Genomic DNA, 13665 nt, shown 5'->3' with positions numbered 1-13665 from the left:
GTGGACTCAATGGGCTGAATGGCCTTACTTCCACTCCTATATCTTATGGTTTTATAAATAAGTTAGAAATTGTACCTGTACTTAATAAAAGAAGAAAGGATATTAACCTGATTACTGCGGCTGGGTTGTGAAATTTGTTTACTATTTGCCGGTATGAGTTTCATTCATTCATGTAATTTCATGGAAGCGCTGTTTTGTCAGTTAGTTTCTTCAGGGTTATTAGCCCAGTTTAAAGATATTTAACAGGTACTTACTAATCGGGGAATCTATTCAGGTCCAGGAGATGGTTGGTAAGGGCTAATTAATATTATAATGTTTCGTGGGGACTTGATGGAGACGGTATTGTTCTGTTTGCGGAGGCAAATGCTGCTTGTAGTTAGGGCTGATAAGGTGTGAAAATGCAGTAAAATATAGTGTGCTGGCGACTGAGTTAACAAAGATGACCTGTAACACAATATCTCATAACACAATATCTGAAACGGAGTTGAAACCTGAAGTAAAATTCAGCAGCTGAGTTAGCTTCTATACTTGAATACTTAGTTTTTGTTTGTATGATAGATCCACAGGGGCAACAGGAATTTTGAAAGGTATCTTTTTCCTCACTGCTTCTGCAAATACCGTCTTTACAGGTTGTTGGGGCTTCTTTTGGTAGAATAGCTGTTGATTTCTGAACGTCTTCATCCTCTTGTGCTCCTTTCTGTCCAGAATCCTCTCTGATGGTGTGTCTCAAGGTTTTTCAGAGTGGTTTTGCACAAAATGCTTTCAAATCCTGTCTTTATTACAAACAAAGGAAAATCGCTGCTATGTTAATATCAGTGAGGCATTGTTCCATTGGTCAAAAGAGTTTATTGTGCTACTATCCTTTTCTGTCACTTGTTCTCCTGGGAACTTTGAATTCTCACACCTTTGGAAGGACCTAATGTATTTTTCAAGATTAATCAAGTTCTAAATGTCCATCTTTGTGATTGATGCCAAGATGACACAGTTTTATAGGCTTTAAACCCTTCCAGCAGAATGGGAGTGCTACCTTGAAAGCGTTTCATGCATTTTCAAATAAAAATGCTATCCTGTCTATTTTCTTCCCCCAAGTCTGTAAAACTAAAACCACACAGTCGTGACAATGTGTGAGAGAGAAAGCAAATAGGTGAGGACTGAATGGGTTCGCAAAGAGGTCACAGGGACAGAATACTCATCCAGATGCCAACCACTACCAACGCTCGCACTTTGAAATTTGTAGATGTCATGTAGTGTTGTATATCAAAACGTAACAAGAAAAAGGTGCTAAAACTGGCTAAAATACCAGGAATTGATGTGAAACTATGTTATCTTATGCTAGAAAAGTAATGTATTTTTAGTTTTGATATAAGCAAAATTGCAGGGTTCTTCTGCCTCTTTTTTCACAATGCTTTATTAAATATTATCCCTAAACCTTGTTTCAAGTAGTTGCAGAGAAATGAACACCGTGAACCTCAAAAACATGGAGAGGTATTTTAAACTGAAAGTTCCCTAACAGTTTTGATCAATCCTGCAGAACCACATCCAGGTTGACAGTAGTAGGAGAGAATTCAAGGTAAATTAGGAAGTTGGCACTGATACCAAGTTTGTTTTTCAAAACTTGCAAATTGTTGGAGTTCTTTCAAATCATACTTAAAAATAACTAAATTTATATTTTTTTCATAAAGGAGGAATTGGACTATCCCTTTCTCAAAACAGATTAAGTGATCATTTATCTCATTGCTGTTTGCGGCACTGTCTGTTTCATTACATGAAGTCACTACATTACAAATTAATTGTTTTGAAGTGTTTTTAGATATTATTGAGAGATATGATGAGACCTGTTGAAAATATAAGATTTCCTTTTCTTTTAAGGATGTGTATTTTATGTGAATGTTTAGCCCTTGATTCACTTATCAATGCAGGAGTTTTAACTGTTGGGATTGCACAGCTGTGTTGAACATATTGAGATGAGTCAGTAATGGCACATCTGCTTGGGCACCAGCTGTTTCCTTTTAAATGTCTCTTCCTCTCAACTGTCATCTTCCAATCTCTCATTCAGGAAGCAGTGAGTAGAACCTTATTGCTACTTCAAAAAAAATGTTTCAAGCATGTTTTATTCTTTAGTTTGCTCCATTGCATCCTAACATGTTCTTCATGATTGCAAATTTGACATTTATGTAAGTTTGCCAAAAGCTCTAACAGATTGTTATCTTTGGGTAAATATCCCTGCTTTCTTTTTTTGCACACAGCTGACTTCCCAGCATGAAATCCATTTGCTACTGCCACGGGCCATTCTTGTTTCTAATGCTTTTGATGCTTATCTTTCTCTGTTCCTCATTTCTACAAAACAGATAAAACCCTTTCTACATTGATTCTGAAGGCAAATGAAAATGAATTCTTTATAGAATTCCCATATTTCAGAGAGGAAAATTTGTGATCCCATTTCAGAAGCATTTGAATCAGAGATGCTTTGAAGTCAAAGAAATGTATCTTCTGTCTAGGCAAAGGTGAGAGTGATGCATTGTTTCTGAACATGAAACTTGAAGACAGGTCAAACCTAAATTCAAAAATCTGAGGTGCAAGGGAGGGTTTTGTTGAACAGACTGTAGCTTGTTTTATAAAGTTTTATTTATGGGATGGGAGTGTCCTGGGTGAGACCTGCATTTATTGTTCATGTTTATTTGCCCTTTAGGAGAAGGCAACAAACTGCCTTCTTGAACGACTGCAGTCCATGTAGTGTATGTGCACCCACAGAGTTATTAGAGTTCAAGGATTTGACTCAGAGACTATGAAAGAACAACAGCAATATAGTCTGAAATCAGGATGGTGTATGACTTGGAGAAGAAATTGCAGGTCGCAGTGTTCACGTACAACATCTACTCTTATTCTTCAAGATGGTAAAGTTTATGGGTTTGGAAGGCAATCTTGAAGAAGACTTGACAAGTTGCCACTTGGATCTTGTAGAAACTGGAGCTAATGGCAGAGATGAAAGTTTCAAGTGGTGAATAGTTTGATGATCAAGCAGTCTATTATTTTGTTAGATGTTGTTGGGAGTTACCTTGACTCGTGCTTTATTGATGGGGAATGGATTTTTTAGTATTCAGGATGTGTTGCAGAATTCCCAGCTTCAGACTTGCTTTTATAGCCCAGTATTAATTTGGTTGGCCCAGTTCCGTTTCTGCTCAGTGGTAATCCCAGGGTGTTGATAGTAGGATATTGCGTGATGGATATCAAGGAGAGGTGGTTAGCCTCTCTCTTGTTGGGAATAGTCATTGCCTAGCAGTTGTGTCGTTCAAATGTTACTTGTGACTCATTAACACATACCTGAATATCATCCAAGTATCGCTGCATGTGGACAAGAACTGTTTCAGTATCTAAAGAATTGCAAATGGCGTTGAACATTTTGAAATCATCAGCGAACATCTCTGTTTCTGAATTTTTGATGGTGGGAAAATCATTGATGAAGCAACTGGAGATGGCTAGGCTTTAAACAATATCCTGAGTAAATCCTGCAGCAATGTCCTGGAGCAGAGATGACTGGTCTCTAATGACTTCAACTGTCATTCTTTGTGCCAGGTATGACTCTAGTGTGGAGAAAATCTTCCCTGCTTCCCACTGATTTCAATTTTGTTGAAATCCTTCATACCACATCCAAGTGAACACTTCCTTGATATCAAGGGCTGTCACTCTCCCCTCTCCTCTGGACATGAGCTCATTCGTTCATGTTTGAACAAACTTATAATGAGGTTTGGAGCTGGTGGTTCCTGGCAGGCCACAAGCACATCATTGATCTGGTTATTATTGAGAGGTTGCAGCTGTTAGTACTGCCAACAGTGCTCTCCATCACTTTTTTGGATGTTCATTTAGGTTTGTATCTCTACTGCTATTTTCTAGAGTCCCACAGCTGTGCCCTTATGTAAAAGATCACTGATTTTAGTGGTGTATTTACCTCTGATGTTATCAGTGTGCTGTCATAACCTCAGTTGTAATAAATCATTTTATTATCTTCATTTTAAAAAAAAGTAAAAGGAACGAAGGCTCTAAATTAATAACTCAGTGTATCTGCCAGAAAAACAGAGGAATTTGACAAGACTGCATGTGACGATACAATGGCTTTAAGAGGTGTATTTTTTCTGTTTTGTTTTTAAATGAAGAAGGATTGGGACAGAGGCACTGGGCAGTCTGCTTGAAATAATATAAGGTAACCAGCTTGTGAGGCCCTGGGGTGCTTTCTAAATCAGAACAATAGAAGCAGCCTGAATGGGTGGGGTTAAGCTCCCACAGAACCAGGATTTTTAGTTTTAGTTTTTCAGTAGCAGATGCCATGGTCTTGAAGCTGGGTTTGGAAGCTGCCGGGTATCTCTTCCTGCTACTGTCTCTGAGTTTTCATTTGATGTTTTTCCTTCTGGACTTGAGAATTACATATTTACTAAATATGCCTTTGCCAAAGGTGTGTTTAAGGAAGATTACTATATTGAAACAGTTACTGTTTAGTAGTTAAATAATCTGCTATTCTGTTAAGTTTTCTAGCAGAGTTAAGTTAATCCAAATCTTTCTTTTGTTGTATTTTAACTATAGTGTATGAATAAAGTGAGTCCTACTTCCAGACTAGTAGTGTGATCAATCAATTGCATCTAGAATGCCATGCCTGGCACTTGCCTTTAAAATAAGAAAAAGTTATGGTCACAGCAATCTTCTTTATGTATTTTGAGGGCGTTTGGTCTGGTCCATAATTCTGCAATAATCATTCAGTTCATAATGTTGCAGTTCATAAAGCATTCTTTCCAGGCTGATTTTGTTTTTATTGTGTAATATCAAATATATTAGAGGAATATTGAAGTATTGTTTCCCTATATTGCACACATCTTTTACACTCAAAAATTAAAAACTTGGTTACCTGACCATGCCAGTTCTACAACTGCCACATGTTTAGGTTCAACTAATGCCGATAATGTACAAAGAAGAACGTGCATTCATATTACATTAAATTGCTTGTCTAATAAACTGGAAAGACCTAGGTGCCTCAAAATGCTCCACAGTAGCTCTTGGAAAGTGGACCAATGCAGAAGGGCAGATTTCACTCAGTAAAATCTTATAAACAGCAGTGAAATGACGAATGACAGTTCAGTCTATACCTGGGCAATTCTTCAAAAAGTTATTTTACTGCAAACAGTTTTATAAAGAAGTATGTTCATATTATGACTATCATATTGCAGGGGATGAACATTTATGCTGTTGCACACAGTTTGTTGACAGTTTGACAGATGAGCTGAGAACATTTCCAACTCATTACACCGGATAATGTTAAATGATATTTTCTTCCCAGGAATTCAAACAGGACTGAGATTTGACGAGTTGTTCTGGTGTTTTTCCCAGGTGACATATGGATCATTTGACTACACTTCACTACTGTACCTCTCTGACTACAGGACTGACTTTGGTGGTGGACGATTTGTGTTCGTTGATGAACTTGCCAACCGAACTGTGGAGCCTCGGCTAGGTATAAATTTTCTTGGCATTTTCTCAACTCTTACAACCTATGTAAAATCCTTTAAAATTTGGGTTTTGGACTTTATGGTCTTCACCTTCCATTACTGAAGAATTGAATATTTTAACATATTGTGGCAACGTCCGTGTTGTTCAGCTCGAGTCCTACTGTGGAAAACTTCCTATACTTTCCCTCACTCAGCTAATTTAAATAATCGTAAGTTCAAAGCAGTATTCCTGTTCGATTAATGTTTATTTGTACGTTTTCCCCATTTTAATGAGAATTGTAGTTTAATGTTGTTGGCTCTTGTTCAATTGAAAGTGAAGTAAAATTGATCAAGGTCACTTCATCCTGTCAGGGGGATTCAAATTAAGGTTGTGGAAGTAAAATCATTGTTTTTGGTCAGTTTTCTCTTCAATTGACATCCCTTGAAACTGTCAGAGTGTACAGTATTGTTGGAACTTTATGGGATTGGGTGGTGTGGTGGGGGGAGGATGCACAGGACAAGTTGATCTATCCATACAGTGGCTGCAACAGAGGGTTAACACTGACAGTGACTTTGGTTTTTTGGGACATGGAGCAAAAGTTGTGAAGAAGGCAAGTTGGAATCGGATCCTCCATGCTCCTTAACAGTGACAGAATGCCATCTATCTGGCAAGCCAATGCAGCAGCATCTTGGTTGTACGCCCATCAGTGCTTCCCCTTTGAGTCCCTGTTGAAGTCTTCATCTGAATCTCCTGTAGCAGAACTCATCTGGGTCATAGCCATACAGTCAGCTGGGGCAAAAAATTCTATATTAACCTCCAAGGTATGTTCAATGGCAGTATCTGAACTGATCTGTTAGAGTGTCAGATCTGTAGAGCTTCTGGTCTCCTTCCTCTCAGAAAGATGTTGTGAAACTTGAAAGGGTTCAGAAAAGATTTACAAGGATGTTGCCAGGGTTGAAGGATTTGAGCTATGGGGAGAGGCTGAACAGGCTGGGGCTGTTTTCCCTGGAGCATCAGAGGCTGAGAAGTGACCTTATAGAGGTTTACAAAATTATGAGGAGCATGGATAGGATAAATAGACAAAGTCTTTTTCTTGGGGTGGGGGTGTCCAGAACTAGAGGGCATAGGTTTAGGGTCAGAGGGGAAAGATATAAAAGGGACCTATGGGGCAACCTTTTCACACAGAGAGTAGTGCGTGTATGGAATGAGCTGCCAGAGGAAGTGGTGGAGGCTGGTGCAATTGCAACATTTAAAAGGCATTTGGATGGGTATATGAATAGGAAGGGTTTGGAGGGATAATGGCCGCTTGGTGGCAGGTGGGACTAGATTGGGTTGGGATATCTGGTCGGCATGGACGGGTTGGACCGGAAAATCTGTTTCCATGCTGTACTTCTCTCTGTCTCTCTGTCTCTCTGTCTCTCTATCTATATCTCTATCTCTCATTGGGCTGCTGTGTTGGGCAATTGGCAATTCTTGGGTGTCTGAAATCTGGCACTCGGAAGGAGAAGGTCACTACTTATTGGAGGGTGGTTGGTTGGGAAGCCAGAGGTCCATGGATTCTTCATCAGCAACTTTGTTGATCATGTCAGACAGTGGGATGAAGCTGGCCACTAGTTCACAGGGAACACAAGACAAGATCGTGCCATCGTTGTTAATGTTCACAGCAGTTTTTGGATGCTTATAGGTTCTGTCACAGTCAGCACCATGATAGAATCATGCAATGATTACAGCCTATCTGTACTAGCTTCTAGTAAGAGCTGCTCATGTGACCAAATACCTATTTTCCTGCAAGAGAAATGGAAGAAGGTCAGTGAGTGCATTGCACGGTAATTGGATGATGTGCCTTCTGCAACTGAACAAGAGGTGAGTGTAAGGCTTGCTGCTTTGATTGTTTACGTGACTGGATTAAGGAGTCCTGAGTATCAGGGAGTACTCCTACTGGAGCGACTGGCCCTATAATGTATTGAGCAGCATGAAAGTTTGTGATGTAGAGGTGGACAAAGTCAGAAGACACATGACACCAGGTTATAGTTCAACAGGTTTATTTGAAATTGTAAGCTTTCAGAGCATCAGGTGAAGTGGTGGGAAGTACACAGACACAGAATTTATGTGCAGAGAGATAATAGCAAGGTAATTAATCAAGGCCATCCCTCTGCCCCTACTTCTCATCTTCAAGCAGTATCAATGAGTGTGGTGCTGGAAAAGCACAGCTGGTCAGACAGAATCCAAGGAGCAGGAGAGTCAACTTTTTGGGCATAGCCCTTCATCGGGAATGAGGCCTCCTTCCTGATGAAGGGCTAATGCTCAAAATGTCGATTCTCCTGCTCCTTGGATGCTGCCTGACCGGCTGTGCTTTTCCAGCACCACACTCTTTGACTCTGATCTCCAGCATCTGCAGTCCTCACTTCCTCCTAGCCTTCAAACAGCTGCCTAACCTCAAACAGACCATCGTTCACGGCAAACTACCCAGCCTTCAGGAGATCAGTGACCACAAACCCCAAAACTCTGCCACTGCAATCTCTGCCAGATGTGTCAGATCATCAACACGGATACTACCATTACATATGGGAACAACACCCACCAAGTACACAGCAGGTCTTCATGTGACTTGGCCAACATTGTTTATCTCATACACTGCAGGCAAGATGCCCCGAGGTATGGTATATCAGCAAGACCAAGCAGATGCTACGACAATTGATGAACTGATACTGCGCAACAATTGCCAAACAAGAATGTTCCCTCCCAGTTTCGGAGCACCTCAGCCATCAAGAATATCCGTTCTCTGATCTTCGGGTCCTCCAAGATACACAACAAGGCAGAGCTGCCGAGCTGAAACTGATAGCCAAGTTCTGTCCCAAGAAGACGGCCTCAACTGTGTTATGACGGACCCACAGGGTCCCGTCTTTGCGTGTTCTTTTGGAAGGAGAGACCCACACTGGCATCTTTAGTTTGGTGCAGACTGTCGTTTATTCACAGAATCTTAACTGGGAAACGATACAACGAATTATCAAGCATGCATTCGTTGGAGAAGGCGTTCTGCCCCCCCCCCCGTTCGGACTTGGCACAGTTATACTTCGCGCTGCCTGGAGTCCCCGGTCAGATTTTCCTTGTCCGCCTTCCTCATTGGTCCGTTCATCTGCGCGCGATGGGATCCGTCTTCCCATTGGCCGCATCGAGGTGCCTGTCCAGCTCCTGCTGTGCTTGACAATGGCACAGACGTCCTGGGGCCAGCGGTTCCGATCCCGTAATCAATAGTTCATTGTTTAGAGAGTCAACTCTCATTACTATGTGTCTGACAGGCTAGTCGTTTTCCGTGATTTAATCAATAGTTTCAGCAAGTAAATTAACAGGTACTTTTATCAACTATGAGTTCCGATAGAGCAATTCACACTGTCTGACAATTACAGGTTCCTTTATCGATCATGAGTTTCGATGGAACAATTGACACTGGCTGGTAGTTACAGGCTCCATGATTTAATTAACAAAATGTATATCAATTGCGAGCTCCAGACAGGTAGTCATGCAGTTGCCAGCTTCAGCCCGCATGGCTGTTATTAACCGTTTCAGGGCTGGAACTAGAAGTGTCTGTTGCAGTAATAGTATTACCCTCCCTAGCCCTACATTAAACACCCTAGTAGTGTAATCACCCCAACAACTGTGTCGGGTTCTTGTCACGCTACATGTGGCCCCACCACACTGTTCTGTATCCATAAAATCTTCCTTACTGTACTGTTTGATACCAGCACTTTGATAAATTGCTATGATCTCTCTACCTTAATTAGTTTGTACAGTTTTGGATTACTTGTTACTTTTGTTAGACCCTCATCAGGCGACTCATATCTATCATGTTATTCCAGCCATTTGGTTTGTCTCCAGAACTATCTTATTTTTGATTTTCTCTGTAAATTTGGTTGGATTATAGGTCATCCCTTCACTTGTTCAGCTGTTGATACTTTACTCACACTTTTGACACTTCTGATCACCTGCAAAGACTTGTTCTTCAGCCTGTCGATGCTCCACTCACACCATTGTATTTATCATTTGGCACTCTTCCTTACCTGGAATTAGCTTATCATTATCTCTCTGCATATAAATTTTGTGCCTGTGTGCTTCCCCCTACTTCACCTGTTGAAGGAGCAGCGCTCCTAAAACATGTGATTTCAAATAAGCCTGTTGGACTATAACCTGGTGTCGTGAGACTTCTGACTTTGTCCACCCCCAGACCAACACTGGCACCTCCACATCATGGATAAAAAGGTGAGTAGATGTCTTATGAAGAGACATTCACTGACATTATCCACTCACCTGAAGGCAATTGAACTTCTTTTCCACAGCTGCCGGGTTATTAGCTCTGAAGGTGTCACTGACGTGTCTGAGATGAGGCTGTGAACTGATCTTTTGGCCTCTTCATCACTGAACAGGACATCTCTCCTCCTGCCAACCTCCAACACAAACATTCCTACCATTATGGAATCCTCTTTCTCCCCTGGTGTTCATTTCATGCTAATTTACATTGCAGCAATATTTTTGTGTAAATTGCCATTAAGGTAGGGCCTACCTTGAAGCTGAGTAGGCTATTGTTACCGTATTCTCAACAAAACAATGCTGCTGGAGCCTCCTGTTGAGCTCAGAGACTGTAGGCAATCTGGAGGTGCAGACAATGGCTTGTGACCTAGTTGCTCCATTGTTGTCATTATATACGTGGTGGAAGCTTATTATATGTGTGGGTTTTCTGGGATTTACGGGGATTAGTGTGCTTGAGAATAGACACTTTCTGGTCTAACAAAGAGTAGATAAAATGTAATTTATTGAATTTATGTCATTGATACAAAGTGTATTGACAGGACACTATCTTCTGTCAGACTTGCCGTGACATCATTGTAATGGGTGGATGCTTATTACATGCTATCAAATATTAACCCTTGCAGACCCATATCCAGCTGTGATGGGGAATGGAAGAGGGGGAGCACGCACCAAGTTTTTACATTGTCACCCTTGACCTGCATGGCTAGTAGGTCACAAGTTGTCATGCCTCCCTTGCAAAAAACTCAAAGACTGTTTGCTTTCCAACCTGCAGCCTTTCAGGAAGGATTGTAGCAAGTTCCTCAGAGCAGCAAGTCTGTGTGTTCTTTATCCTCAAAACTAGACAAACAGGAAATTGTAGAACTTTTCACCTTGGCTACAATAAGCTAGCTCAACACTTGGAACCCTGTACACCAGATGACAATTAGCAACACCATCTTTATTAACTTCAGCGCTCAGGGATAGCAAAGGCATTCTAAATAAGCTTGTCACCTGTGAGTCAGATACCACCTTGTAATCTGATTCTCAGAACCTTGGTAATTGATATTTCCTAATTACTTTCTGTTTGGATTTTGTTGGTTTGAAATGGCTGTTTTGCTGTCAATGCTACTTCAATGGATACTATATAAGAACAGCAATTCCACTATTATTAGTAGAGTACATGCAAATGAGTGGTAAGATGCTTTTAATACCTGACACTCCACAGTATGATGGAGGTGAGGCTGTGAACTGATCTTTTGGCCTCCTCACAGAACAGGGCATCTCTCCTCCTGCCAAAATCCAACACAAACATTCCTACCATTATGGAATCCTCTGGCTGTTGCTGTTCCAGTTGAACTTTGTGGCTTTCAGATGTTCTCCCTTCGAATGTATGTTCAGTTAAAATCCTTCAGCTGCTGTTGAATAAAGTATTATTTCCATTCATTCATTCTTGTTATCATATAATTTCCCTGTGTACCACACTGACTCTCAAAGAAAAATATTGTGATTAAACACTATCTATGGTAGCTATTGTTGTATTAAGCCATCAATACATTGAATTGTATTGAATTTATTATTCCTGTGTTATAGAGTCATAAAGCTGTACAGCACGGAAACAGACACTTCGTTCCAGCTCATCCATGCTGATCGAATATATTGTCAATTTAGTCCCATTGACCAGCATTTAGCCCATATCCCTTTAAACCCTTCCTATTCATATATCCATCTAAATGCTTTTTAAATGTTACAATTGTGCCAGTCTTCCACCACTTCCTCTGGCAGTTCATTCCACACATGTACCACCCTTTGTGTGAAAAGGTTGCCCCTTAGATCCCTTTTATATCTTTCCCCTCTCACCCTAAACCTATGCCCTCTAGTTCTGGACTCCCTCAACCCAGGGAAAAGATCTTGGTTATTGAGCCTATCCATACCCCTCATGATTTTATAAATTTCTATAAGGTCACCCCCCCCCCCCCCCCCAGCCTCCAGTGCTCCAAGGAAAACAGCCCCAACCTATTCAGCCTGTCCCTATAACTCAAATTCTCCAACCCTGGAGACATACTTGTAAATCTTTCAAGTTTCACAACATCCTTCCTTTAGCTGGAGACCAGAATTCAATGCAGTATTCTAAAAATGGTGTAACCAATGTCCTGTCCAGCTGCAACATGACCTCCCAACTCCTATACTCAATACTCTGACCAATAAAGGAAAGCATATCAAATGCCTTCTTCACTATCCTATCCACCTATGATTCTACTTTCAAGACTATGAACCTGCACTCCAACGTCTCTTTGTCCAGCAACACTACCTTACCATTAAGTGTATAAGTCCTGCCCTGATTTGCCTTTTCAAAATGTAGAATCACATTTATTTAAATTAAACTCCATTTGCTATATCTCGGCCCATTGGCCCGTCTGACCAAGGTCCCATTGTACTCTGAGGTAACCTTCTTCTCTGTCCACTACACCACCACTTTTGGTGTCATTTGCAAACTTACTAACTATGCCTCCAATATTCGCATCCAAATAATTTGTTTAATAACAAAGAGAGTGGACCTCAGCACTGATCCATGTGGCACACTGCTGGTCACAGGCCTCCAGTCTGAAAAGCAGCCCTCCAGCACCACCCTCTGACTCCTACCTTGGAGAACGTTCTGAATCCAAATGGCTAGTTCTTCCTGTATTCCACATGATCTAACCTTGTTAATTAGTCTACCATGTGGAACTTTGTCGAATGTCTTACTGAAGTCCATCTAGATCAAATCCCCCACTCTGCCTTCATCAATCTTCTTTGTTACTTCTTCAAAAAACTCAATCAAGTAGCTTTACAGTGAATGAATAATTCAATACATGAAGGTCTAATATTTGCATTGTTTAGCTAAAAGTGTAAACGTATAACCATTCTTAGTTAGTTATGGGCATACAGGGCTGCAGGCACAATAAATTTATTGTCATTATTAGATTTAGATTAAGATTCAGAGTAGTGCATTGGAAGTGTGTAAATATTGCTGAACATAGATTCTGATTTTGATTCCTATCTTAAAGGTGTTTTTGAACAAATAAAACACATTTAATCCTGTCTGAGTTGTAGTGGAAATAGGGTGAGTAGACAATTAAAATGCTAAAGTGAATTTAACCAGCGATGCTCTACTCCCTATCCTTGGCCAGCCATTGTAATGCAGTCTGGTGATAAACCTGTCAGAGAGCTGTGGAGTGAGTGTAGGAGTGTGAAAATCTGTGGAAGAGCAGGTATGAATCTTTCTTTAATATGAAAGTTGGATTCTGGTTCCATCCTCTAAGTAAGTTTGCTTTTTAACAAATAAAAGATATTACAGGTGTTACGATATGCTTTACTGTATATATTGGAGGTAAGTGAAAAGGCCACTCAGTTGAGCACCATACTTTGTCAAAACAGCAATATTACAATTCTGCATGCAGCCTTTCCTTAAGGCTGTTTGATGCTCCGTAATGACTAAATGGAAAAATAATTCATTTCATTACGAGCTTCGATCTCACTGAGTGGCCTTGAGGCCAATCTATACACCACAAGCTGCTTGGAAAATTGTACTCACATTTTGACAGTGAAGAGAAATTCCATGACAGCAGCTGATGAACTCCACAATATTCTAATAATTTGTGAAGGCTCCTTCAACAGCTCCTTGCAAACTCACACCTGGCAACCTCCACAATTTAAAATGACAAAGGCAGTAGGTATATGTGAACACCACCACCTGCAAATTCCCCCACACTCTCACATCAGCTTGACTTGGACGTTTGTCATTGCTCTTTCAGTCGTTCCATCAAAAATCCAGGAATTCACTCCCTAACAGCACTGAGGGTGTGCCTCTACCATAAGAGCAGCAGCAACCAAGGACAGCTCACTACTCTTGTTTGTATGAGTAATTAGAAT

The 13665-nt window shown here is 40.7% G+C and overlaps 1 protein-coding gene across 1 annotated transcript in view; it reads left to right on the top strand.

Annotated features, from left to right (window-relative positions):
* Positions 1-13665, top strand: part of uts2r2 (urotensin-2 receptor 2) — a 142040-nt gene that overhangs the window by 98033 nt on the left and 30342 nt on the right. The window contains exon 8 of the mRNA XM_060844201.1: positions 5374-5497. Within this exon, the coding sequence (XP_060700184.1) occupies positions 5374-5497 (124 nt within the window). The remainder of the gene's footprint in view (positions 1-5373; positions 5498-13665) is intronic.

This window comes from Hemiscyllium ocellatum, chromosome 25 (genome assembly GCF_020745735.1).
Source record: "Hemiscyllium ocellatum isolate sHemOce1 chromosome 25, sHemOce1.pat.X.cur, whole genome shotgun sequence".
Taxonomy (NCBI): domain Eukaryota; kingdom Metazoa; phylum Chordata; class Chondrichthyes; order Orectolobiformes; family Hemiscylliidae; genus Hemiscyllium; species Hemiscyllium ocellatum.
Note: the sequence above shows the minus strand (reverse complement) of the source record. Positions and strands in the feature narration are given on the sequence as shown.